The following is a 25,763-nucleotide window of genomic DNA, read 5'->3' as shown; positions in this document are numbered from 1 at the left end:
TATCAGAATTTGCACCGTGTGTATGTATTAATACATATTTAATTTTAAATTACATATAAAGACCAGCTTTAGCCAAATAGATAGGAAGACATTTATATAAATCTTTGCACCTAATCTGTCCCCCTTTTTTTCATAGTTATTTTGTAATATTTTGGGGGTTTGTCCCCATAAAATTGTAATTATTCAGTGTTGCTCTGTCATCTCTTAGCCAAAGGATATCACAATGTGCTTTGTGAATGTTCCCTACAGGAACTCTTAGTAATAACAATATGAGGATATGTACTAACGTGTCATTTTCAGACATAGATATAACAGAGCGAAATAAAAGCACACCCAAAGGGTTGTAATGGATAGGGTAATGTGGGAAATAGCAAAGGTAAGAAGATTTTTAGAAAGCTGAAAAAGCAGGCCCTAGAAACAGAAAGAACAGAGAACTAGCTGCAGCTGCAAAGTCTGAAAGTAGAAAAAGTTACAATGGTATAGCAAGCAAGGATATTAAACAATAGCCTGAGTTTTAGGCTTGGCTAAGATAGACCTTAAGACTGCAGGAAAATGTACTTAGCAAGATAGTAGAAGGTTTTAAGGTGAATAATGGTGTATTGTGTATTGTTAATAGAAGGCATACCAGCAAGCATTGTGTGAAGCAGCTGTATATGTGCTTTAGGTGATTGGCTAGAACAACTGCCTGTAAGCTTCAGCAATATGCTATTGCCTAAAAAGTCTTTAAAATGTTCTGTAACAAAGAAATCTTTGGCTGCTGCTGGCTGTATGTGAGCTTTGCCATCTTTCTACTGTCTCAGCCATGTAATGAGGCTGATGCTGCAATAAATGCTCAAGGAATGTTCCCCAGCAGTGCCGTCCTGTTCATGAAAACAGCTCCCCATGAAAACACAGGGTGACATCAGGCTGGCAGTGTAAATAGTGAGATTCTGCAGGGCTCCATCCTTTTCCCAATTCTCCTCAACATCACTAACATCTTGGATGCAGAACTTGAAGAAATACTGAGTAAATTTGTTGATGATGCTAAACTAGGAGGAGCTGTCGAGTGCCTTGAGGGCAGGGAGGTTCTGCAGAGAGATCTCAATAAATCAGAGAAATGGGCAATCACCAACAGTGTGGAGATTAACAAGGGCAAGTGCTGGATCCTGAACGTGGGATGGGGAACCCTGGATGTACAGACTGGGCAATGAGGCTGGAAAGCAGCTGTGGGACAGGATCTCGGGGTCCTGGTCAGTGGAAAGTTGGAGTCAGAAGCACCCTGGCAGCCAGGAGGGTCAGCCCTGTCCTGAGGCATCAGCACAGCATCACCAGCCTGGCAAGGGAGGGGATTGTCCCACTCTGCTCTGCACTGGGGCAGCCTCACCTCCAGTGCTGGGGGCAGTTTTGGGTGCCACAACATGAGAAAGATATGAAGGCATTTCAGAGTGTCCAAAGAAAGGTTATGAAAATTGTGAAAGGCTGTAAAGACATATGAGAAGCAGTTGAGGGCTAGGAATTTGGTTCAATAATCCTAATGGATCCCTTCCAAATCAGGAGATTCTATGATTCTATGATACATGATTCATACAACTTCTCTTGTGCCAGATGATCCAGTGCTCATCTCAGAAGGATGCCTTGGGTCAGACATTGCTCTGACTTTTTTATCTTCCTCAGTGCTTAATTTACTGCTAAAGCAATGTTTTTGCAGCTTTAATTTTCTCTGTGGTGATGTATAATCCTAGAGATCAGGTGGAGGAACCTGACTTTCCCCTTCTTATTTATCATAATCAGAATTATTAAAGAACTTTTATAGAATACCCTATTTGAGCTTTTACATGAAGAGCTATTGTGACTGTAGATACTTGTGATGATATAGGATGAAAGAGCCTCCAATCACTAAGTTCACTGTGGGTCTCAGATTCAGTCAAAGAAAGAAACTGAGAGTTTTTAGCCAGGCAAAAAGCCTGGGAAAGAGCTGGAGAAGAATGTAAATAATTCTTTATCTCTCTTGTTTTTCACATTGTTTATAGTTAAGTTCTATCACTGTGCGTCAAGCACTCTGCACCAATGGTGTGGGTTGTTTTTACTTCAGGACCAATGGAGTTGGTCCTCACGAAGCTCTGTATAAAAGAGCGGGGCATTTTGAATAAATCAGGGTTTGACACTCATGCAGCCTTCTGAGTCAAGTCTTCTCATTCCTGTCTTGCCTCGACAATGACAGTTCACTGCTTAAAGTGAGTGGGAAACAGACTTCAAAGAATTGCATAGAAATTTAAAAATTGTGAAATGCCCCCTAAAAGAAAAATCATGAAAAAACCACAAGAGACCAAAACATTTGTATCAAACCACAAAAACCAAAACATCTCCATGAAGTAAATTTTTTTTTTTGACTTTTAAATTGTAAAATATATTGCTATATGAACTTTTTCTTGATGAAAACGAAATGAGAAAAAAAGCTAGAAATTTTATTTTAAATGAGAAATCTTTGTTTTTTTCTTTCTAAGCAGGTCAGTAGGAGACATTTGGAACACTGTCAGTGTTTTTTCTCCTAGAAGAACTTTAAGGGAAATCAGTGCAGTCTGTAAAACACTTTTGCCTTACTGGAATGATATTTTTAGATGGTAATTTTCCTAAAAATACTTTCCTGGCCACTCCTTCTTCCTTAGCCAATTGCAAGTGATAAATCTAGAGCCTCCATTTAGAACAGTGACTTATAGTCACTGAGACAAATGAGACAAATTAGAGCTGACCAGGAGAATTGTCCTCTGTTCAGAGAATATTCTTTTTCAGGCTTGATGGCTCCTATTTTTTAAGGGTCTCAAGTCAAATATTTTCCAACTGTTAACTTTGTACAAAGTATAAATTATCACTGAACCTGTCACTAAATCTGACTGCAATGTCAAATACTTTTTCTACTGTGTAATTATCCCAGGGGTTTTAACAAAGTGGCTCTAATTTTTAGAGGTAATATAAATGTCAAATTGTATTTATGAAACACCAACCTACATTTTTTTACATAACAGATTTAGTGAGAGGCATAACATAAATAGTTACATATATTGTCAATGCCTTTCTAATTATTGCCCATGAATGAACCTTTGGATTAGTGTTATTAGTGAAATAGAATTTAAATATAACAGAATGATTTTACATTTATTTTAGAACTTTGGCTAATGAACCAACATATCAAATACAGACTAATAAATCAATACAAACAAAGCAATTTATTAACTTGATAGAATATGCACATCCTAGTCCAACATTTCTATTTATCTTAAATGTTTGGTCCTCAGTTTTACTTTTTTTATTGAAAAATACTAATTTTCTTAGTTTTCCATAGCTGTTCCTCCTATAAGCATGCTGTCTTCCTGTTGGTAGATATGAAAGAGATTTACAGGAACTGGCTTATGTGGGTGTCACCCAACCCTCAAGAAAGTTCTGTGTTCACATATCTGCTGCTGTCAGACAAAAAATAGAAATGCATTGTTTTTCTGCCAAATAGGACCAAGATTTTTGTCCCATGCCTGTTATACATAGTTTCTGGTTGCACTGTTCAATAAAAATATTTAAAATTCTAAAACCAGGCTGAGAAGAAACAGTGTCACCAAAGAATGGCATCCACAATCTGGCCTCTGTGGGCTTCCACACTTTCAAACTATGGGCTGTACTTTTTAGATTTGCCAATAATTTTTCACTGCCTGGCACAGGATGTAAAAGATGTTTGTATTGATGAATGAATTAATGAGGGGGAGTTGTTTGTGTTTGGCAGTTTTCCATATCTGAATGGAGGTGTAAATATACATATACACATATGTAGAATCTTTAGGGGTGGAAGATTACCAAGTGCAGCTGTCAATTCAACACCACCATCATTTACACCATTAAACCACATCCTTAAATGCCACATCCAATGTATTTTTGAACACTTCCAGGGATAATGATTCCACCACTTTTCTGGGCAACATATCCCTATGCCTGAAAACCCTTTTAGTGAAGAAATATTTTTTAATATCTAATCTGAACCTCTACAATTACTCTATATGTATACATATGGGGTTTTTTATTATATATACTATACATATTTATAAAAATATTCTTAATCAATTCAAATGCAGATTTTTTTCATTTTGTTGTTGGTGGAGGATGTGATTAGTTGTTGTTTTCCTCATGAAATGTCATAATTAAAAGTTTTTCATTTTCAATAATCTAGATTCTTTTTTTCTCTTTAAATTGCATGTTATCTCTGTCATAAGAATGGCTCAAAAGACATTCTTTGCCTCTTCAGTCTTCTCTGATTGTTTATTTTAATGTATTTTCATGATAACCTCTTTAGGACAAAAATAATTTCTGATATGCATGCAGTTTCAGAAAATGGAATAAAAAATTTGTCCTTCTTCCAGCATTGCTCAAGCACTTTCACAAATGAAGTGGAAGCACTAAAGTTTTTGCTCAAGACACAACTATAATTTAATTTCCAACCATCAAATAACAGGAAATCTCCTATCTTACAAAACAGCATCCAAAGTAGAGAGTAAGCCTAGGTCCTTGAGTTTGAAGCCAGAATAAAATTTCATATTAGGTAATTAGAATGGGTTTGCAGTGAACTCAGAAACTACATTTATCTTGGGGTGCTGAGATTTATCCCTCAGTTTCAAGCAGTTCTGTAAATCTTTCCCAGAAGCAGGCAAGGTAGGGTAGCTCTCTCTGCTACTGAAAATGGTTGGAAACTGCAAAACTTGTCTATTTAGTCTGGAATGGCTTTTTAGTATATTAAAATTCTTGACGAGCAATTTGAATCTGAATTGTGAAATGTGTTAAGAGTTAGATTAAACATAAAGGCTCTCATTTACCAACTGTTAGTGCTATTGTTGAAGACTGCACGTAGTTAGCACAGCTCATGGAATTGCTTTAATACAAAACAAATACAAGCTCCTTAATGTACATTACAAAGCATAAAATTAAGTTGGTGCCTTTTGATATTAGATAGACATAGAACACAGGTAGTGAATATGTACAAATTATTCTCTGCATTTGAATAATGAATTGACTTGAACCTTATTTGACGAAAGTGTTGGCTTTTTGAAAGTAATTTTCCTTTCTTTTATTATAAAGGAAAAGTACATTTATAAAGCAATACAGTCTAATTACAGGAGGAATCTGTTGACTGATAAGAGCATTACACAGAGAACCTATTCATTTAAAAGGCTGATTTACTTAAATGCTTAGTTTTTTTGGGCATGTTGATATTTGTCATGGTCTATTTTACTTGCCTGGGCAAATCTAGCAGAAGACCATCTTAGAGGATAGATGGACAAAGGTCAGTGATGGTCCAGTGTTGGGCTCCAGCTTTTCACATCATGATCAAAATTGAACTGAATCCTTTACACTTCCAAAACACTAGGCAGTAGTTTTTATCTCACATTTTTCTAGGTTTTTCTTTATGCGATCATCAAGTGTGAGGTCACCCTGCCCTTGGCTGGGGGTTTGGAACTAAATGATCTTTAAGGTCCCTACCAGTCGAAACCATTCTATGACTCTATGATTGATGATGACCACAGTAAAAAGGGAAATGGAGAAATTAGGTCTATATGCTTAGGGTTCTTAATGAAAAAAGATCTTCAGAGTTCTATAGATGGAGAGAGTTTATGAGCTTTGGAAGAAATTGCAGGAAACTCAGGAGAACTACAAGGGTGTTGTAAGGTTATGCAGGGAGAAAAATAGAATAGACAAAACTTAATTTAGCTACTGCCTAAAAAATACAAAATATTTGTGTAAATACATTCAGAACAAAAGGAGGGCTAAAGCAACTTTTTCATCTAGTTTGCCCTAATGATGTTGGCACAATGGAAAAAATTGTTTGTGTCAATACTATTGGCTTCTGTGTTGTCATCCATCTTTGCTATCAGAGTACCTTTAGGTCTGAAGTCTTGAAGTGAAATTTTTCAGGAATTCACGTCCTCCTAAAATTTTCAGAAATGAAAAAGGGAAAAAGACAGAGATGCAGTCTACCACTACAGACAGAGGCATCCTTGGAAAAGGAAATCAATGCAGATTCATTTTACAATCAGCATAGAAGAATCTGTCTACCTGCAAATTAATGAGATTAAAATAACAGTAGGCCAAAGGAATTAGTTCAAAAGGTCATGATAATCTTTACAAAGGAAACCAGCATGTACTTTTACAATGCATATTACAAACCCAGAGCAGCCATCAGGCTTTGTGCAAGGTGGGATTTTCATCTTCAGTATTGTTTTTTGGTTTACTGAGAAGTTCGCCTTAACCAGAAGTAAACCAATATTTGTCATCCCAAGTCAAGAAAGCTGGAAAGCTGAGCACTTTGTAGCTGTTTAATGGGTCATAGCCACTGTTTTTCCTGAGAGATGGTTTTGCAGCAGTGTTTTCCCTTAGAACAGCTCGTGATATATTTGTTAACAAACTCGATTTGTTAGTGTTTTAGTCTGAATCTGTGTTTCAAGGTATTGGCAAGGAACTAGGGAATCAGCTGAATATATGCACAGATAAGGCAATTAAAATACCAATGTAAAAGGTCTGCAATCTTTAGACCTTCACAAAATAAGATTTTTCTTGACATTTCTCAGCTTACTGAAGAGTGATGGATAAGCTGATTTAGCTGCAGCAGTTTATAATGGCATCATCTGATAGATGCCTGCCCTGTGGGGTCCCTGCAGATGAACATGCACAGACCTTAGTTCACATTAGTTTAAACTGTCCCTGAGGTGGGTTTAATAATCTCTCTAATGTCCTGCTCCATATCCTGTACGTGTGTGACAACTCTGAGAGGAAGCAGAAGCAATCCTGTGAGAGCAGTAATATCTTTAAGTCACTGAAGAACCAGAAATTTGGAGCTTGTCACCTTTTTTCTGTCATGCTCACTTTCTACGTCGACAAAAAAATTTTTCAAATTAGGGTGGATGTTCCTATTAAACAACAGGGTTTCAAAGCCAGTTACCATTTAATAGAATTTAATCAAAATACTTAATAATATGTTCTCTTATGCACAGCCCAACCTGATCTGTGCAGAGCAGTTCCTCTCGTGCAATGGCATTCTCAAAGCACAGCTTTTTTCTCTGGCACAGATTCCCCCCCACAGAGAGCTGGGACAGAAAAAGCAAAGAGAGCTTGGAGCAATCTTTTCAGCTCTCTATTCACACAGGTATATCATCCACATCTTACAGTAACTTAAAGAAAGTTTACATTGCAATGAAGAGAAAAGCTGGAGAAAATGTTACTTGCCTGTTCTGGTTGTACTCAGTGCTCTTCATTCTTTGTCTGCAGTTTAGAATATGTGGTCAATTGTCCAGTGTAAATCAGCTGAGGATAAATTCGAAAAAGCACCACAAGATAGGAAGACAAATGCTAAAGAATTCAAAACTGGACTAATTGAGTAATATTTTAAACATTAATTCATGCAAGTTTTAAACCCACCTGCAGGTGCATTTTTCTATTACTTTTTATATTTAGACTATAGTCTATGCCAAGGAATGGCTGAAAATAGCCCTATTAAAGTGTAGTCATGCAGAACACTACGTCATAGCATTCATATTAACTATGAAATTAACTCACTTTTTTCCTTCTTCTCAGCAGTGTAGCATTTAAATACCAGACTAATTTTTTTTCCTAAAAAAATCAACAGTGAAAAATAAAGGAGGGCATATTTTCATGAAATTGTGGCATTGTACACAAATCCAATTCCAATTTTCTATTGTTTTGAGCAGCCTTTCTTTATGCTCCCTTTCTTCTTTTGGCCATGGTGAGAGTAAAAAATAGTCGTGCTGAGACTGGAGATTTTGAAACCTTTGAAGAACAGCCAACACTGTCAATTATCATCAAGTGTTTCTCTGCAGGTCTAGAGAGCACTTCTCTTTGTGCCTACCACAGAATTTGAGTTAACTCCTTGAAAATTGGCATGGGAAACTGAGGGAAACATCCTGGCTCAGGCCAAGATTTGTGAAATACAGGTTTTAGGGAAGTCAAAGGGAGAAAAACACAGGAGATGTGCTGGCATGTGGTTCTTCTCTGTTGCTCCTGAAGATGTTCAGATTTTGGGACTGTCCAAAGGCAGTAAGCAGTCAGGCCTGTAGGAATTGTATTCCTACCCCAGCAGTGATAAGCAAATTTCCCATGTTTCCCAAATCCAGGGATTAATAAATAGTTTTGCTTTAAATCTAAGCAGTTCAAATTTCAAATATCAGCATCTTTTGACAAAGTAAAAACTTCTGATTTATGGTGCCCTAATGAAAACTCAGCTTGCATTCTAAGTCTAAAAGTGTTGTTTAGGAAATATTTGTGCTAAACATGCTGTGATCTGTCCTGTTGCATTCTCCCACAAGAGATACACTAACACAGACATTGCTCCTGGAGTACAGAGTGGCTCATACTTGTTGATGGGATAGCAATTCCATCTGCATTTGTTCACTAACACAGATAACAAAGCACACCATGGTACCATCAAGCTGCAACCTTTGCAGGAGGCAATAAAGATGCAAATGGAAAGTGAATGTAGACATCTTTGTAGTTCTTTCCACCCCTCCTCCTCCAGCAGAGAGGGTGTTTTCCACACAGGACTCTCTGTGTTGTGGGAAGAGACATTGGCTCCACAGTGGGACATGTGGGATGGACAGAGGTAGATTTCTCTGTTGGACTGTTTGGTCTGAGGGTCTTCTCATGTGACAGCCCTGCTGAGACCTAATAGTTTTGTTATGGTTTTGGCAAAATGAACACGTAGAATGAGATACTATTGGATTACACATCTAGCTAGTTGGGTGGCTGGGAGGTTGGGATGGTTGAAATCTCTCCTTGGTGCCATCTGCTTGATTAGAATTGAAGAATCATGGAATGGCTTGGGTTGGAAGGGACCTGAAATAGCATCTAGTTCAAATTCCCTGCATAGACAGAGACACCTTCCACTAGACAAGGTTACTCCAAATCCCATCCAGCCTGGCACTGAACACCCCCAGGGATGAGGCAGGCACAGCTTCTCTGGAAAACCTGTGCCAGAGCCTCACCACCCTCACAGTAAAGAGTTTTGTTCCTAATCTCCTCTCTAAACCTACACTTTTCTAGTTTAAAGCCATTACCCCTTGTCCTATCACTACATACTTTTCTAAAAAGAGATGAATGTCCTCAATTGGGTTTTTGTGGAAACCTGTCACAGGAATGGAGACCATGAATTTCAATTTCTCTACTTTATTTTCTTGATACTGTTGCTATACAGGGCAGCTTTTATGTCCCATCTGAAAACTGCATGCAGCATGCATACAAGTGGCATAAGGATCTCTGTCTTCTGCTCCTGAATGCTCAAAGGGGTCTTCACACGTACTACACCCTCATAATGAATGAGATTCCTGATTTACCACAGCTGAAGTTGGGTAAGTGAAAAGTCATTTAAAATCACTGAATATTTTACAGTGCTGCATTTTTAAACACATATTTAAGTACCAAAATTCTTGGTTTGTTCACAGACTTTAACGGATTTTCATCTGTGTTCTGATTAGTGCTTATTTTTACTGTTAAAGATGACTGACTCCTCAGATTATGTGAATCCTTTCATAGAGTGTGGCCTGATGTGTAGATGGAGAAAATATTTTGATACATTTCTCAGAAATATTTGCCTTCTGGTGATTTTTTGCCTCAGTTGTATTTTGAAAAGTGTAAATTCTAGTTCTGCATGATCATGAATTTTTGGGAAGACTCTTAACATATTTTTTTCTCTTGAGCAAACGTTTATTTATAATTGAAAAGAAAAACCTGAAAGGTGATACAAGTGGGATTAAATTATTATCCCTTCTTTGTAACTCACAATATATTCCTCCACTGTCAATTACTACTTGCTCTTCAAAATTATTCTGTTTTTCTTCCTAATTTGATTGTTTAATAGATTTTCTGTTTTTTTGGCAGAAGGGTTTTTTGGCTGGTCAGGCCTATTAGGTCTAATGTGCAAGTGGTGGCTGGCTGGATTTACAGGATGGAGTTCTGGAATTTGTGTTTAGTCTTTTCTGTAATGACAGCATGAGTTCCTATGAACATGAGACTCTAATCTCATTCAAATCCTGCTGTCTCACCTGTTTCTTTGATTTCAAGGAATGTGCCTCATAATTTCACATCTATGTTTTTGTGTTTCTGCAGTGTGCAGGTTTTGAAGTTATCAGTTTTGTTATGTTGCAGAGATAATTGCATTAGGAGGGTCGACTGCATTGGCCAGTAGGTTTTAAAAGGGAGTAAAATTTTCCAGTAGAGTCCTTGTATAGAGGAACAATCAAACACAATACATTATGTTTCACACACTCCTAGACTTGATAGATCCTATTTTCCCTTAATCTCTTGTTCCCCAACATATATTTCCCTTCAAGACATTCTAACAGTCATAGGTAGGTAACATAGTGCCTGATTCAATCCAAGCACAATTGGAAAAAAAAACAAAAAACAAAACAAAAACCAAAACAAAGCAGCATTTTAATTTGCAGCTTATGAGCTCTCAGACAGGACACAAGAAACAAAACTATTTCATGGATCTTGGTTATAGTTATAGATAATAGAGGATTTGTGGTTCACTCAGACAGGGTTATAGGTTGTGAGCTGGCAAAGCCCTACATGGATGAGTGACCACAACTCCATGACCACCCCAGAGCACATGCTTATGTTCTAAACACAATTTTCCTGGTTTTGAAATGAATTCTGGCACTGAAGCAGACACTTCATTTGCAAATATACTTCTTGTAATGCATGAAAATTTGCAAAATGCAAATACCCTTTTTAGCCTCTTGAGCACAGTGTTATTTGCATCATTTTATTCACAGTCTGAAAATCTACTAAAGATTTGGTTTATAGGCTGATCTTCTGACACCTGCTGCACAAGTCAGTAAAATTATGGGGTGTAAGATTCATGCAGTAAGATGAATATAAATCAATTTTTTATATCTGTCTCCTTACATTCATTGGGGTGAAACGGACCCAATTAAAAATATGTTATCTGACACAGGTAGTGCTTTCTAATTTGGGATGGCACAAACTGGACTTGGTATTTGCTATATTTCTCCACTGAGCACTTTGTATTTGCTATATTTCTCCACTGAGCAGGGGAAGAATGTAAATGGCTCATTCAGTTGTAATATCTATATTGGTCATATTAATCTCATAGGTTTTTACAGAAGCTTAAGATAAATCAAAGAATATAAATCTCTGCTCATTTCCTTAATTATTTTTTCCCTAGCTTCCTGAGTAGTAGATGTGAAAAGAAAGTAGCTTACTTTAGACATTAAAAGTGGGAATGATTATTTCCCAAATTTTACCAGCTCAGATTGGGTCTTTTCAAGGCACAACTCATCTTGGTCTGTCCTTTCCCATTTATCTGAGCCATCTGAGAAGAGACATTTGGGAATTGAGGAGGGCATTGGTCTGTGAGTTGTTTTGCTTTGTTCCTGCTTTGTTTTTTACGGACACCATTAGAAAGTTCCGCATTGCAAAATGAAGCTGCTAAAGTTGGAGAATTGATTGATGTCCTCCTTTTCCTGATAGATTGTGGTGCATTTAAAGCAGAGTGTCCCTGTGCTGGATTCTCTCAGGATTAAATCAAAACACTGCTGCTTGCAGTGGTGAGGTAATTCCAACTTCACAAGGAAGTACAGAGATGTCCAATATTTTACTGGTCAGGAATTTGATGTTTATACACTGTCCTCTGTAGCACACCAGGGGCAACCATTCCTTGCTCATCATTTGCTCAGACTCTGTATTTGGTTCTGCAGTTGGCAATAAATACCAAAGGCTAAAAATCAAACTTCTAGTAAAAAAGAGTCAACAAAGAGTCAAATAATGTTGTCTTTGTCCCTAAAAAAATGAACATTTTCTACTGGCTTAGGGGTCCAGATTGCACAAACAGAAGTTGCACCTGCAGGAGTACAAAATGGGTTGTGGAGTGCCCACACCCAAATGCAAACTTGTCTGTCAGGAAGAATACCAAATGGCTGATTTTTCTCATGAATAAACAGCAGGAGTTTCATGTTTCATAGCCACTGTTCTCAAAGCTGATGTCTTTCTTTGTGTTTTTTTCCCCAGAGGAGCTATCTGTGGAAGAGACAGTATCCCAGCTTTGCGTGGAGCTGCAGGTATTTCCTTCTTCAGACCTGCCCACAGGTTTTTCAAGTCCATTTTTCAAGTGCACTGAGACAGCCCAGTAATACATCAGAGCAGGGAAAAAGGGAATTTGGTGCCATCAGAAAGTTTGCTTACTGTTTCTCTTCCACCAAATACTTTGCATAACTTTGATTAGTTGCTTATAAGGTGTTCCTGTCACTTTTAACAAGCCACAAGCTGGATTATTCTAGCACGCTTCAGTGAGCCTACCCTAAGTATCAGGATGACAAAAGAAATTATTTGGGGTAGGTTGCAATTATAGCTTTCTGCTGACAGGAGAAAAAGTACTTTGGCAGGTTGTTCAACCATATATTTTCAAATAAAAATACCTAAATGTGTTTGGAGGATCATGGGAGCAAAAAAGTGATTTTGGCACAGAAGTGACTGAACTACTCTCTTGAGCTTGCTTCTGCCAAGTTTATTTCAAGTGAGACAAAGACAAGTCATCAAGAGTGCCAGGAAGAAATGCAAGTGCCAGCTGATCACTGGAAAAATTAGAGATTTCTTATATCTTATTTATCATAGGATCAAAGAATCATTAGGTTTGGAAAAGACCTCCAAGATCATCAAATCCATCCTTTAATCCAATATCACTATGACCAGTAAACCATATAAATAATGTGCCACCTGCTCATTTTTTGAACAATTCCAGGGTTGGTGATTCCACCACTTCTCTGGGGAAGTGAATTTGATAACAATTAATGGAGGGAAGAAGAGTCTAAACCAAATGAGAAGTCAATTTACATTCCTGTTACAAATTGTGACCTAAGGTTTGTCAGGCATGGTTTTAAAATTGTTTCTAATGAGAAATTGATTAATTTTAAGTCCTGACTTGGATACTTTGAAGGAAATCTTTCACATAAAATTTGATTTAGAGAAGCATAACCTACTGGGCTAATCTCTACTAGATTTGGAAATTGTAAGGGTATAGGACAGACAACACAGTTTAGTCTCCTTTGGACTAATATTCAGTCCAGTAAAACACTCACAATTAGAAATCTTTCCTTCCTTCCTTCCTTCCTTCCTTCCTTCCTTCCTTCCTTCCTTCCTTCCTTCCTTCCTTCCTTCCTTCCTTCCTTCCTTCCTTCCTTCCTCCCTCCCTTCCTTCCTCCCTCCCTTCCTTCCTCCCTCCCTTCCTTCCTTCCTTCCTCCCTTCCTCCCTTCCTCCCTTCCTCCCTTCCTCCCTCCCTCCCTCCCTCCCTCTAAGATGACTTCCATTAATAATGCATCTTGCTTGAAGACTGAGCTTTCAGTTTATGATGTAAGAAACAGCTTCATAACTTAACAGATTAAAAATTAACATTGGCATACAGCCTATAAAATTGGATGCCAAAATAAAGTAATATCCTGACTCTGCAAAGCAAAAGGATCTTTTGTTTCCCAATATCCCCCTGATTTTTCCTGTACCAGAATGGGTCCTGGAGCTTCTGCCATTTTGGACAAGTCATTAAAACAGGGAAGCATCCAAATATTGTAAAACACAGTGACAATATCTGTTTTATCCACACACATTTTTTCTCTGCTGCTCTCACAGACAGACAATTTGTTTTTAATCATGGCTTAGTTTGCAGTGTCACCAACCTGCAAACTACCTGCATAATAAAATGTGAAAAATAAGCAGGCTTTCAGCTAGAGTGCAGTCTTAAAAAAAAAAAAAAAAAAAAAAGACACAGTGAATAACATGGAAGTAAAATGCAATATCTTTGTCTCATTAAAGAAATTAACAAATTGACAGGTTAAGAGAACTGGGTTTATTCAGCCTGGAGAAGACTCCAGGGAGAGCATTTAACACCTGCTAGTACCTAAAAAGGCTACAGGAGAGCTGGGGAGGGATGCTTTACATGGGTATGCAGTGTTAGGAGAAGTGGGCATTGTGTTAAACTGACAGAGGGCAGGTTTAGATCAGACATAAGGTAAAATCCTTTATTGTTAGACTGGTGAGACACAGGCATATGTTGCCCAGAGAAGCTGTGGATGTCCCATCTGTGGAAGTGTTAAAGGCCAGGATGGATGGGGCTTTGAGCAACCTGGGATAGTGGAAGGTGTCTCTTCACGTGGCAGGGAGTTGGAAGATCTTTACTCCACCCCATTCTACAATTCTATGATTCTATGAAATTGTGAAATGAGGCAGTTTAGTGTGCAGAGACTTTGCTTTCTTGCAGAGCTTTGGCACAGATCTGGAGAGTACACAGAAACCCAGCATGTTCTAGTGTGGGCCATGAGCAGCAGCACACTCTGGAATGTCTGTTTTCATTATGTGTTGAGGACACAGTGTTTTGGTTTGAGGTTCCTTATTCTGTTCCTCCTGAATCACCCATCTGTATTCTAATATGACATGGCTGACAGGACTCCTTTGCTAAGAGAGTTTGGCCATGGTTTAATATTTCAGAGCATCCAGCACCATCTGGTGGATAATTTGGAACCCACATTCTTTGTTTCTTCTTTTTTTTTTTTTTTTCCCAGCTACTACACCTGCAGTTAAGTGTCTGCAAAAAATTATCAGTTCCCACTTCTTACTCTCTAAGTGCGTAGGTGAGACCATTTGCACTAAAATATGCGATTTTAAAGAGAAAAATAAAGTGTCTCACCAGCTTTAATTGGGGTAAAATAACTGAAAATAGCTTTAGTAATAATATTCCTAAATCAAGAGAAATTTTCCTTGCTGCTGTTGTTCCTAAAAGGACTTAATCTGATGTATGAGCTGATTCTTTTCCAAAACATTCTTGATCTCATAATTTCCTTTCTGTTTTTCAGCTGCTGAGCAATCCAGAGAAGATAGCAGAACAGATAAGCAAGGACCTTGCCTGGCTTTGCTCTCACCTCCTGGCCTTGTGGACCCAGTTCCTAGAGGTGGCAACGCTCCATCCAGAAGTCACAGCTTATCTGACTCAGGAACATCACATGCTAAGGGTAATCTTAATAAGTTAAAAGCAAGTCCAGTAATCCAGTAATAGTCACCTCCTGATAAACATTAGGGATTTATTTGGATGTATATTTCCAATCCAATTCTGCCTTTATGACTATTTACATGAAATGGGGTGAGCACAGCAAGAGTTGAAGAGGAGGGGAAGAAGAGGTGAAGCCCAGGATTTGCAATTACAGATTTCAGTTTCTGGAATGAAGATGGTTGAGTTTGTGTGACCCAGGATCCTACATAAAATGAGTAACTTTGAACACCAGGATCAGACATAGAACAGGAGGTGGGTGGGAAGAGATGTATGTCACCTATACCTGATAGATACCTGTAAACCATAGCACTAATTTAAAAAAAAACCTAAACATCACAGTGAAAAATAAAAAAAAGACAATTTCATTTCAACTGGTTTCACAAAACCACCATAAGGAATATGGATTTGTTTTCTTCACTGTCATACATATTTGCCTTCCTTACAATAAAGTGCACACAACAAAGTATTAATATTGTTGATGTTGAAATTGCTTCTTGTACTTGGTAATAAAGAAGGCACAAAACCACTTGTCATTTGAGCGAATGTTGTCAGATCTGCTTATCTGATTAGTTCAGCAAGTGTTCTGTCTTCCACCAGGATGTTCTTGGTTATTGACCAGACACCAGCTCAGCACATCACCTGAGCTGAACTCAAAGTCTGATCTAATCATTAGAGCAGGGACAGTAGAGAAAAAGGCAGGATTCACCTTGCATGCATTAGGAGTGTGCAGTGTAGGTATTGACACCTCAGTTTATGTTCTGCTCCTGTCAAAGTCAGTGGAGGTCAGAGTGACCAGAATGACCTGGAGCTTGCAAAAATGGGGTATAAAATTCAGGAAGGGGTGGCTGAGTGCCTGATGCTGAAACTCCTCTGGTCAGTCTGTGAGGTCTCCCTTGACTCTGAGGGGCCTGGGTGGCTTTCAGTCAAAGAACCCAGCTTTGTGTGCTCTCAGCTCCAGCAAGGTGAATCTCAGCCTCTGGGCTGTTCCGGCCTTGACTGATGCCAGCCGTCTTCTTGAGCTTTGTCAAATTGCATAAGTTTGTATGCTCTGGTTCCTCCCCATATAAAATGTGTGTAATTACAGTTTTTCACCTCTGGAAAATGGTTTGAGAGCCCTAAATGAAAAGTCCTACTGTAAAGACACAGTCTTTTTGAAGGGATGCTCATCGTTTGTTTTGAGATGCTCTGACATATGCTTTTCACTGCCATTTTCTGTCCCTGTAACAGAGGTCACTTTTACAATTATTATTAGGAATGTATGGGCTGCAGTTTAACAGCTCAGTACATTTGATTGCATATTATGCTTGATGCATTTAAACTCAAAGCTTATTCCAGGGCAGATGATAGCACTGAATTTTTAATAGCTTATTTTACACTCTGTGCTCTGCAAGCCACTTCATATCCATGGCTCTTCTGTAATTGATTGTCCAACACTGAACATATCTAATGCCCGTGAAGGGATTTGAAGAGCTCTCAGTTTGTAAGTATCATGATATAGGCAGGTCTGTTTCTATTGTGATAGGGCTCATTCTCCTCTGGAATATGTTAAGATTTCCTTTGCTGTTGTGGTAGTTTGAGAGTCAGTGTGGATGTTTCCATAGAAGGGATGATCAATTATGAATTGTTCTAATTTAATAAATCACTCCACTACTGTTTTGCACAATGGGAAAGGAATAAATCTTCCCAACTATAAAAATACAGGGGAAAATGGTAAACTTGACAGCTTTTGGAAAAGTAGTTAGAAGATTCAGATAACCAAACTTTGATTTATTGCCAAGGGAGTCTTTTTACCTTGCAGCAAATATGTTAGAATAACAGCTTCTTTGTGCTGGGCTGGGAAAACGAAGCAGAATTGGACTCTTTTTTAATGTCAACACCAAGGAATCTGGTCCTGATAGTCAGTGCTATGTTCTCAGACTAATGACACTTGTCACCTTTTAGCAGATCTTAGGTTTAATTTATGCATCTCTCTCTCTCTCAGGTGAGAAGATTCTCAGAAGCCTTCTTCTACACTGAGCACCAGAAACCTGCTGTGCTCATGTTCCAGGAAGGCCTGTAAGTAACCCATTAACACTCCCCTATCTCTGGAATTACTAAAAATTTACTTTAACATATTTTGCAATGAAGATCAAGATCTTTTTCTGCAGGGTATGAAGGAATTTGGTTTGAGAGAGGTCATTGGCTCTGTTTTAGCTCCATATTGTAAACCTACTGAAATGAGTTTCAAAAGTGACCGATCAGGCTGGCCCCAGAAAGAATTAATTTCAAGCTACATGTATACATACATCCAGCACTGGTACTTTTAGTGAGAAAAAATTATTGAAAAGCAATAAATTTTAACATTTACAAATTTGCTTTTTACCATCCCTAAACCATTCCAAAGTAAGTATTTCTGCTGGACTGTTTCTGCTTGTAACCAAACTGTGGTGTGTGAGGAGCAAGTCTTAAAGCACTGCCAGGGCAAATCCTGCCCTTGGTTTTAGCCCATGAACCCAAGTGGAGGCCTTGGCTATACTCAGGACCTGACCCCTGAAGGCAGAGTTCAAAGAAGGATGCTCAGATTTGAATTTCTGAGTGATGATGGTTATCCAGATTATTTGTCACCATGGGCAGACCACAACATTACCAGTGTGAAACCCATCCTTTAGAAGGGGCTGAAAGGCCATGACATCAGGTCCTGTCACAGTGATGATTTTTAAGTGAGACATTTGCTTCTGACCCAGTTCAGAGGAGAAAATTGCTTTTCTCAGAGGTGTCATTGGGGACATTAAGGCTGATTCAGTGTTGATGGAAAGGGCCTTGCCTGCATTAGTGGATGGGTTGTACAAGGCTGCCTTGTTCTGCCAAATTAGAGCAGCACCATCGCTGCAGGGTTCCAGCTGTGTTCATTTGGTTCTCCTATGTCAGGATTTTAGGGAGCTGTGTACAAGGAAAACCCCATGTCAAGATCCTGTGGTAAGGACACACTCATGGCCTCATTCAAACATAGTCCTGCACAGGGGAAAGCCTAATTGCATGACGTACTTCTATTTCTCCAGGCAGTCACAGGGGTAGCCCATTTCCTACAGATGAATATAACATTTTTCTCAGTGGTTATCAAGAAGGGCATGTTAAAAAAAAAAAAAAAGAAAAGAAAAGAAAAGAAAAGAAAAGAAAAGAAAAAATAATTTTAAAAAATATTCATTGATCTGTGCAGAAAATCTGGTCTACACAGGCTGCATGGTAGAGCCAGATTTTCTTCCTGAATTTGCTAGATTATGTAGTTGGAAAAACAGTCTTGGCTCTCAGAGTATTACTGATATTGGGAGTGGTAATAGGGATTACTGGTTGTGTTCACATAGTCACCAGCAGAGATCAGTGGTCAGTGTGCCGGGTGCTGTACAACCACCTCAAGCAGAACATTTTTCTCCCCATTTTATTTTTCATTCTTACCAGACAGTAGCTGTTTCTTCCTTCCATGTTGTTTTGGGCTTGAGTGAAGCTGTGCACATATGTACCTGACAGCATTTGAATGCTTAGGCAGAAAAGGACACACCATTCCCAGTAGGCTGGGTGTGGCACAGGGTGGAGACCTCTAGCAGATCACATACCCTCCTTAGATTTTACAGACAAAAATATTTCTCCTTGTTCACTTTAATATCAATTATTCATCTTTTTCACAAGGGTAGGTAATAATCAGATAAGGGATAATGGCTTTAATATGAAGAACAGATTTGCTTTCAGATGAAAGCAATTTTGAAAAATCAATGAAAATCTTTTTGCCTTACTCTTTGTGTTTCATGTTTTCTGCATTTTTTGAGACAGATATATAAATAGGAAGGCCCATCAGAAATAAAAATTATTGTATTTATTGTAGCAAAAACATATTCATCTGCCAGTTTAGTGTCACATTCATGAGGAGAGCAAGGTAGTATTCTGAGTAGCCTAAATTATGGAGACAGATGGGGGGGCTACAAAAAAGCCGGAGAAGGACTTTTTACAAGGACGTGTAGCAATGGGACAAGGCGGAATGGCTTCTAACTGAAAGAGAGTAGGTTTAGATCAGGTATTGGAAAGAAATTCTTTACTGTGAAGGTGGTGGGGCACTGGAATGGTTTATTTAGAAACTTTGATACTACCCCATCCCTGGAAGTGTTCAAGGCTGGGCTGAACAAACTGGTCTGGTGGAAAGTGTCCCCTACCTACATCAAGGGGGATAGAACTAAATGATCTTGAAGGTCCTTTCAACCCCAAACCTTCTATGATTCTGTGACTCTGTCAATAAACAGTGGCTGAGTAATGTGCCTTAGCTCTTCCAGACTCATACATGTGAGACAGCTCTCTGTGAGTGCTCTGAGGTCTGATATCAGTGAGACAGAGGATTTGCCAGGCATCCTTCTTGGCTTTGTTTCTCCCTGTACTGTTCAACCAAATTTTTCAATATTGCTTCCTGCATCTGGGTTTTGAAACCCTGGCTACAGCCAGGGTGACAGACCTCATTTCCTGATGAGAAACCAGCTGAAGGATCCAGTCTGAGCCAGCAGCCAAGACCCTTCAGAGGACAGCAATGGATTGTGGCAGCCAACAGGAGCCTGTGATAGTGAGATCTGGAATAATTTCAAAAACACTTAGATTTTTCAGGAAGGGATTGCACAGGTTGTAGATACCTCTGAGAGATGGAAACCTTCTAGGACTTCTGGATACTCTACGGCTTCCCTTTAAATACATTGACTCTTTCCTCTGCCTGCATATCTGGGCTTGCAGGACTAATGGAGAAACAGCACAGTAGCTACTCAAGCACTCAATTTGTTTTGTACTTTGCTGCCAGGATCCAGAGCCACGCACAGATTTCTACAGAAATTCGAAATTCGGATTATTTCACCAGCATGCCCCCGCTGCCAGCAGAATGCCTGGACATTGATGGGGACTGGAACACACTCCCAGTTATCTTTGAAGATAGGTACACAGACATGCCTTGCAAAGGTGAGTGAAACTCCACAGGGCACATCTTCATGAGACAGCTTGAGCTGAGAGAGGTACTTCCCCAGCTCAGAATAAATGTTCTCACAACCCCTGGGCTTTTGAACTTGAAAGAGAGTGTGACCCCCTAAGTAATACAGACGAATTTTAGAGTTTTCTCTAACAGCAGAGTATTTCCTTCACATTTTTCGTCTTTAAATTAAGATTTCTTTAAAAAAGAGCTGGAGGAAAAATCTAGAAAGAAAATCAGATGTTTTGGATTTTTGCTATAGTACTAATTTAAAGAAAAAACACTAGACTGATATCCCTACTGTGACATCTAGTGGTAAGAAATCTCAGAACAAAACCCCACAATTACAGTGTAAAGCCCCATGCTCCCCTGAAAGGCAGCATTGCCTTCCAAAAAATATTTTGCCCTTTGAGTACCCAAATCAAATTTTTAATTGAGAAATTATTTCATTCCAGAATTACTTAGTACAACCTCATAGCCCTTATTACCTTTTCTCTTTTCACTCAACCTTTAAAATTACCAAGGAAGCAATATGTATTAATACTATAGATGTCCATAGTGTAGTGAATGTAACCTGTGGTACAAAATCTTCACTCTTCCACAGTTTTTCTACAGTTATACTGAGGGAAGTACATTTTATTGTCTTCTTTTTTCTTTGGACTAACTATAACTCTTCAGTCTGTGTAATTCTAGTCAAATGAATGCACTCTGGTATGTGCATTTGTAATATCCCTTAATGCATGTATAATTTTTATAATGTAAAAGTATAGAATAACTTTGGGGTGGTTTGTTGTGTTCTTACAGATAATAGTTCTTTCTTTCTTTCTTTCTTTCTTTCTTTCTTTCTTTCTTAACATTCTTTCTAACTTTCATTCTTTCTTTAGATCAGAATTTGGAAATTTTCTCAGATTTTGAGGCTCCTGCAAATACTCAAATGGATGTAAAACTGGAAAATGAAGACTGTGTATCAGATGATGTCACTGCAGTAATGAAAGGAGACTTTGAGAAAGATACTCTACTAATACACACAGACAGGATAAACAGGAATCCCTCATGCCTACACAGCAGTACTGAAGCTGCTGCTAAGGGTTTAAACCAGCACTCCACATCTCAGGTATGTACAATAAACAAAGAAGGCCAAAGGAAACCTGAAAATATTTTTGTTGCAAGAGAGGAAACTATTTCTGACTCAGAGCCAGGCAATACAGAACACATGTCAGAAGACTTTAAAACATCTGAGGAAGTTTTATTAAAAGATAATAGACTTGGGGCAGATGTTATCTGTGGAGACATGGAACCCAGCAATAAGGACTCTCACAAATGTGAGCCCATGCTAATTGTCAGTGCTCAGCATGAGTGTGGAGCATGTGGAACTGATGGCTTGGAAGACAGCACTGAAATACATGAACGAGATGAATTTGGTCATCCTGAAACTAATTTCACATCATCTGAGCTTGCACTGAATGAATTGACCAGTCTTGGAAAACCAGAGGATGTAGACACCAAGGCTCATCTCCCTGTTTTGAAAGCTTTGCCTTCACACAGCTGCGAAGTGAAATCAGTCACAAAGGAGCAACGAAGTGAGGAGAGTGAAGACTTCACCCTGATGTCAGGAGTCATAAAAAGATCTTCCTCTATAATATCTGATTCAGGTATTGAGAGTGAACCAAGCTCGGTGGCATGGTCTGATGCTCGCAGCCGGGCCCTGGAGCTGCCCAGTGACCGAGAGATCCTGCACCACTTGGTCCGGAGGCACGCCATCCACCGAAATTCCCTGGAGGGTGGCCACACGGAAAGCAACACCAGCTTGCCCAGTGGTATCCAAGCATCGCTCACATCCATCAGCTCTTTGCCCTTCGAGGAAGAGGAGAGGGAAGTGGAGCTTACCAAACTGACAAAATCTGTCTCTGCCCCTCAGATCAGTAGCCCAGAAGAGCCCCCAGAGGAGGTGGATATATCAAAACACAGCGAAGGAGATTCAGATCACAACTTAAGAAGCTGCATGGAAACAGAGGTTAAAGATGGAAAAATAATCATGGATTTTTCTGAGTGTCAAATGACCACTGAAAGTGGGCAAATAGAATGCAGAAGGCAGCCCAATCTCCTCCTCAAGCACAGTAGCAGTAACACTGAGTTACAAGGGGATGAGGAGAAAGGTTTTCCAGAGACTTGCTGTAGTTTGGAAAATACAAGACCACCCATTTGTCCGAAGCAGCTCCAAGTTAATGTTTCTGAGTGCCTGTCACTGGAGAGCAATGGTGAGTGCAGCTTAAAAACACCAAGGGCTTGTAATTACTTGGACAAAAATATAGATAAGGTTGATACATGCATTGAGGATCCAAAGGATAAACTTAATCTGGACACTTTAAAAGTACAACAGGGCTGTAGAATTTCAGGAGAGGAGAGTTTTTCACAAAGCATAAAGGTGGTACCAGATTTTTGCTATCCCGTTACAGCTCCTTCAGACACCTCCAATGAATTTGGCTCACTCCGAGGAGAATGTGGCAGCTCTCTCACTGATGAGAGCCCAGCAGTGTGTGCAGAACTGCAGGGCTTGCAAGAAATTGAGCTCAATGACTCACCTGCCTCAGCAGAGCCTGCGGCAGGGTCCCACCAGGCTGAATGTCCTCAGGAGCCCAACAGCCAAGAGAATAAACTCGTAGCGAACGGCACCGGGTTTCCTTTGGCCGCGACAGAGGGAGTAGCCCTGGAAAGCAGAAAGGCTGCTGATGTGGTTAACATGTCCATCTCTTGCACAGCCACCTGTCTTCCCTTTTCTTCCGTGCTCAAAGAGACCCCTGCCATGGCGGGCTCCTCGGCAAAGCAGGCTGCCTTCCCCATCACGCGCCAGCCGCTGGGCTCCTTTGGAGTTGTCTGTCCTAATTCAGATGAGATGGATGAAGAGGCCAACGAAAGGATGCTGAAGTAAGAATAACTAATTGCTTCATTGATGTAGCTGTAATGCCAAGAGACCCTGACACAGTTCAGGACCCTAATGCACTAGGCATACAGGAAACTTGCATTTGAGACAGTTGCGTGAGGAATTTCAGTATAAATAGTCCAAACAGACAAATGGTTCATAAAGAATGAATAATCTAAATAGACAGGAAGGATGAAAACACAGAAAGATCAAGTTTGCCAAAGACATCAGGTCCTTAATTGTCATGACAAGCAGTGGCATTTAGGTATCTAAATAGTCTTTGAGAGCTGACCCTCCTTTCTGAAATCAAGGTTACCCATACCAGAGTATTGATCCCTAATAGTCAGTTCACTGTGGTAGTGGCACAGACTGTTTTACTCCTCTGCTTTAATAATTCCATTCAGTAGCTAAACTATGCAATGGGGAATTCAGATTGGTTGGTATGTCTCAACTTTACCTTCTCAAATTGGAAGAATGGCAGAATTGATGCCATGGATAGCTGGAGAAGTGGATTATTTTTGTTTTTTGCTTCATTGCCCAACACAAAAGTGCCACATCGTGACCTTGATGTCACAGGGGTCCATTTCATAGATTGGTACACTAGCACTTATACTTTTCCAGGATAGTTTGGTGCCTCTGCTGTGCTGATGAAAAACAGTAACACTGAAATTTCTTAATCCATTCAACTGCCCAAAATGTTGCCTGTCTGCATGTACATTCATTTTCAACTCAAGACTTTGTTTTTATTCTTTTGAAAGCATCCTGAAGTTTTATAAGGCATCCTTAAGTCCTGACAAATCTAAGCAAAAAATTTGTTTCTTTGTGAAATTAAACATTAGAGCATGTATTCATGAACATGAATGCAAGGCTTCCAGATTCATGGCCCAAGAGCTATTTTTTAAAATTCTTCTTAAAGTTAGTTGGGCTGATGTAAGTAATTGCTCATCATTGGACTTGAGTATCATAGAGGTCTTTTCCAATTTTAATGATTCTATGATTATATTAAGTTGCCTTAAGAGAGCCCCAAGCTTTAAAGGTTATATCTTCAAAGCTTGTCCTTCCCAATTTTCTACTTAATTCTACAGTTACATTGTGATAATTAATTCCTAAATTATCTGGTTAAGTTTTACTGATTCAAAAAGCCATTGAAGATTTTGGCATCTTCATGCAGCAGAATGCTTCAGGATTAATTTGAGTGTCAAATTTTAGACCTTTAGTGGGAAATGTGTTATCTTAATTCTTTCAGCATTGAGATGTTCTTCTAAATTCTACTAAATTGTTTTGAAAATAATCTAAAATCAAGTAAACCCCAAAATATCTACCACATGAAGTGCTTCCCTTAACTCTAGTGTAAGGAAGAGGGAGAACACCTTCTACCTGGTTATAAGTGCATCTGATGGTAGAAAAATCATACATTTTGGTTTTCAGTACCTATAATCCAAATGACATTGTTAAGAGGCAGAACTGCTAATTCTGTACCTCAGTCTCATTTGATGAGGTACCAGAAAATTATTTTTGCTGCTGTTTTATTACTCTAGCAAGAGTTGCTAATGTACTTTAGTTCTTCCCTGTATGTGGACAAATTACAAAGAAACAGAGTTTATTCCCTTCATTCTGACTTCTCTCAGTCCTAATAGATAAGGAATTTCATCCAGGTTTCTACTTGCAAGTTGAAAACATAATTTCTCACAAAGACAAGCCTCCTCATTTCTAGTTTGAAGATTTGTTGCTGACCACCCAGTTCTATTGTGATTAACTAATGTATTCTCCAGTTTTTATCAGGCCAAAGAAAAACTTAAAAAAGAAATGAAGATTGAAGGATTTCTGTACAGTGACTTATCTGTACTAGCTTCTGATATCCCATATTTTCCACCAGAGGAAGAGGAAGAAAATTTGGAAGATGGAATTCACCTGGTTGTCTGTGTCCATGGATTGGATGGTAAGGCCAGGAAGAATTGTTATTTGTAAGTCATTTCGGTGTAAATTACAAAAAAAGGGCAGATGTTCAGCAACTATGAAAGAATGAAGAATTTAAGTATTTGTTTTACTTAGGTATTATTCCTTATTATGCTATTCAGTCCATTGTAATAAAGAATCTATGAGAATATTAAATATTGTTGCTAATATATGGGGTCCTACTGTATGGTTTTGTCTGGTTTTGATTTTTTGGTTTTTGTTGTTTTTTTTTTTTAAACAGCAATCTACACCAAAGCACATCAGTCCTCCTTTGTATAGGAAGAGTGCATTGCAGTAACTCCTTGTCTTTCCACAGATGCTTGGTTGTTTTGAAGTATGTCCTCAGGAGGGAAATGTTATTTAAACCCCCAAAACACTGTTATAGATTAGATAGTGTCTGACTTTATAAAGTGAGAGAATAAAAATCATTCTTCACCACAGAGGAAGCAAGTGTTGGGATTTTTCATATATATGCTTTCTAAGCAGGAAAGAGTTATATTAAATGTGAACTTTCTCTTGGCAATTATTGATATCCATTAAAAAGGTGTAGATGTTAACACTGAAACTATGGTAAGAAAGTAGTAGAGGCTCTGATATCTCAAAAAAAACCCAAAAAAAATCCAAAACCAAAAACAAAACAAAAAACAATAAACGAAAAAAACCCAAAAACTAAAAACAAATGCTGGCTTGTGCCAGAACTGTTTTCTATTGAATATCTCACTAGCAGGAATGTCCTTCTCGTGAGGTAGTGGTACCTTCTTCACCAACAAAATATTTCAGAATACTTTGGAATTTCCTAGTACAGAATGAGGCATCTCTCAAAATATTAGGAGCTTGATAG

General features: G+C 38.8%; 1 protein-coding gene across 4 annotated transcripts in view; it reads left to right on the top strand.

The window, feature by feature from the left end:
• Window positions 1–25,763, top strand: part of FAM135B (family with sequence similarity 135 member B) — a 259,504-nt gene that overhangs the window by 214,660 nt on the left and 19,081 nt on the right. For 3 of the 4 annotated variants that reach the window (XM_077781909.2, XM_021546046.3, XM_085572599.1), the window contains 7 exons: window positions 9,215–9,368; window positions 12,052–12,101; window positions 14,884–15,039; window positions 17,059–17,132; window positions 19,885–20,039; window positions 20,931–22,971; window positions 24,739–24,905. In XM_077781909.2, the coding sequence (XP_077638035.2) occupies window positions 9,215–9,368; window positions 12,052–12,101; window positions 14,884–15,039; window positions 17,059–17,132; window positions 19,885–20,039; window positions 20,931–22,971; window positions 24,739–24,905 (2,797 nt within the window). The remainder of the gene's footprint in view (window positions 1–9,214; window positions 9,369–12,051; window positions 12,102–14,883; window positions 15,040–17,058; window positions 17,133–19,884; window positions 20,040–20,930; window positions 22,972–24,738; window positions 24,906–25,763) is intronic. The other variant, XM_021546047.3, reaches the window with a different exon arrangement.

This window comes from Lonchura striata, chromosome 2 (assembly GCF_050655825.1).
Source record: "Lonchura striata isolate lonStrDom1 chromosome 2, ASM5065582v1, whole genome shotgun sequence".
NCBI lineage: Eukaryota > Metazoa > Chordata > Aves > Passeriformes > Estrildidae > Lonchura > Lonchura striata.
This window is presented reverse-complemented; position numbering and strand designations above follow the sequence as displayed.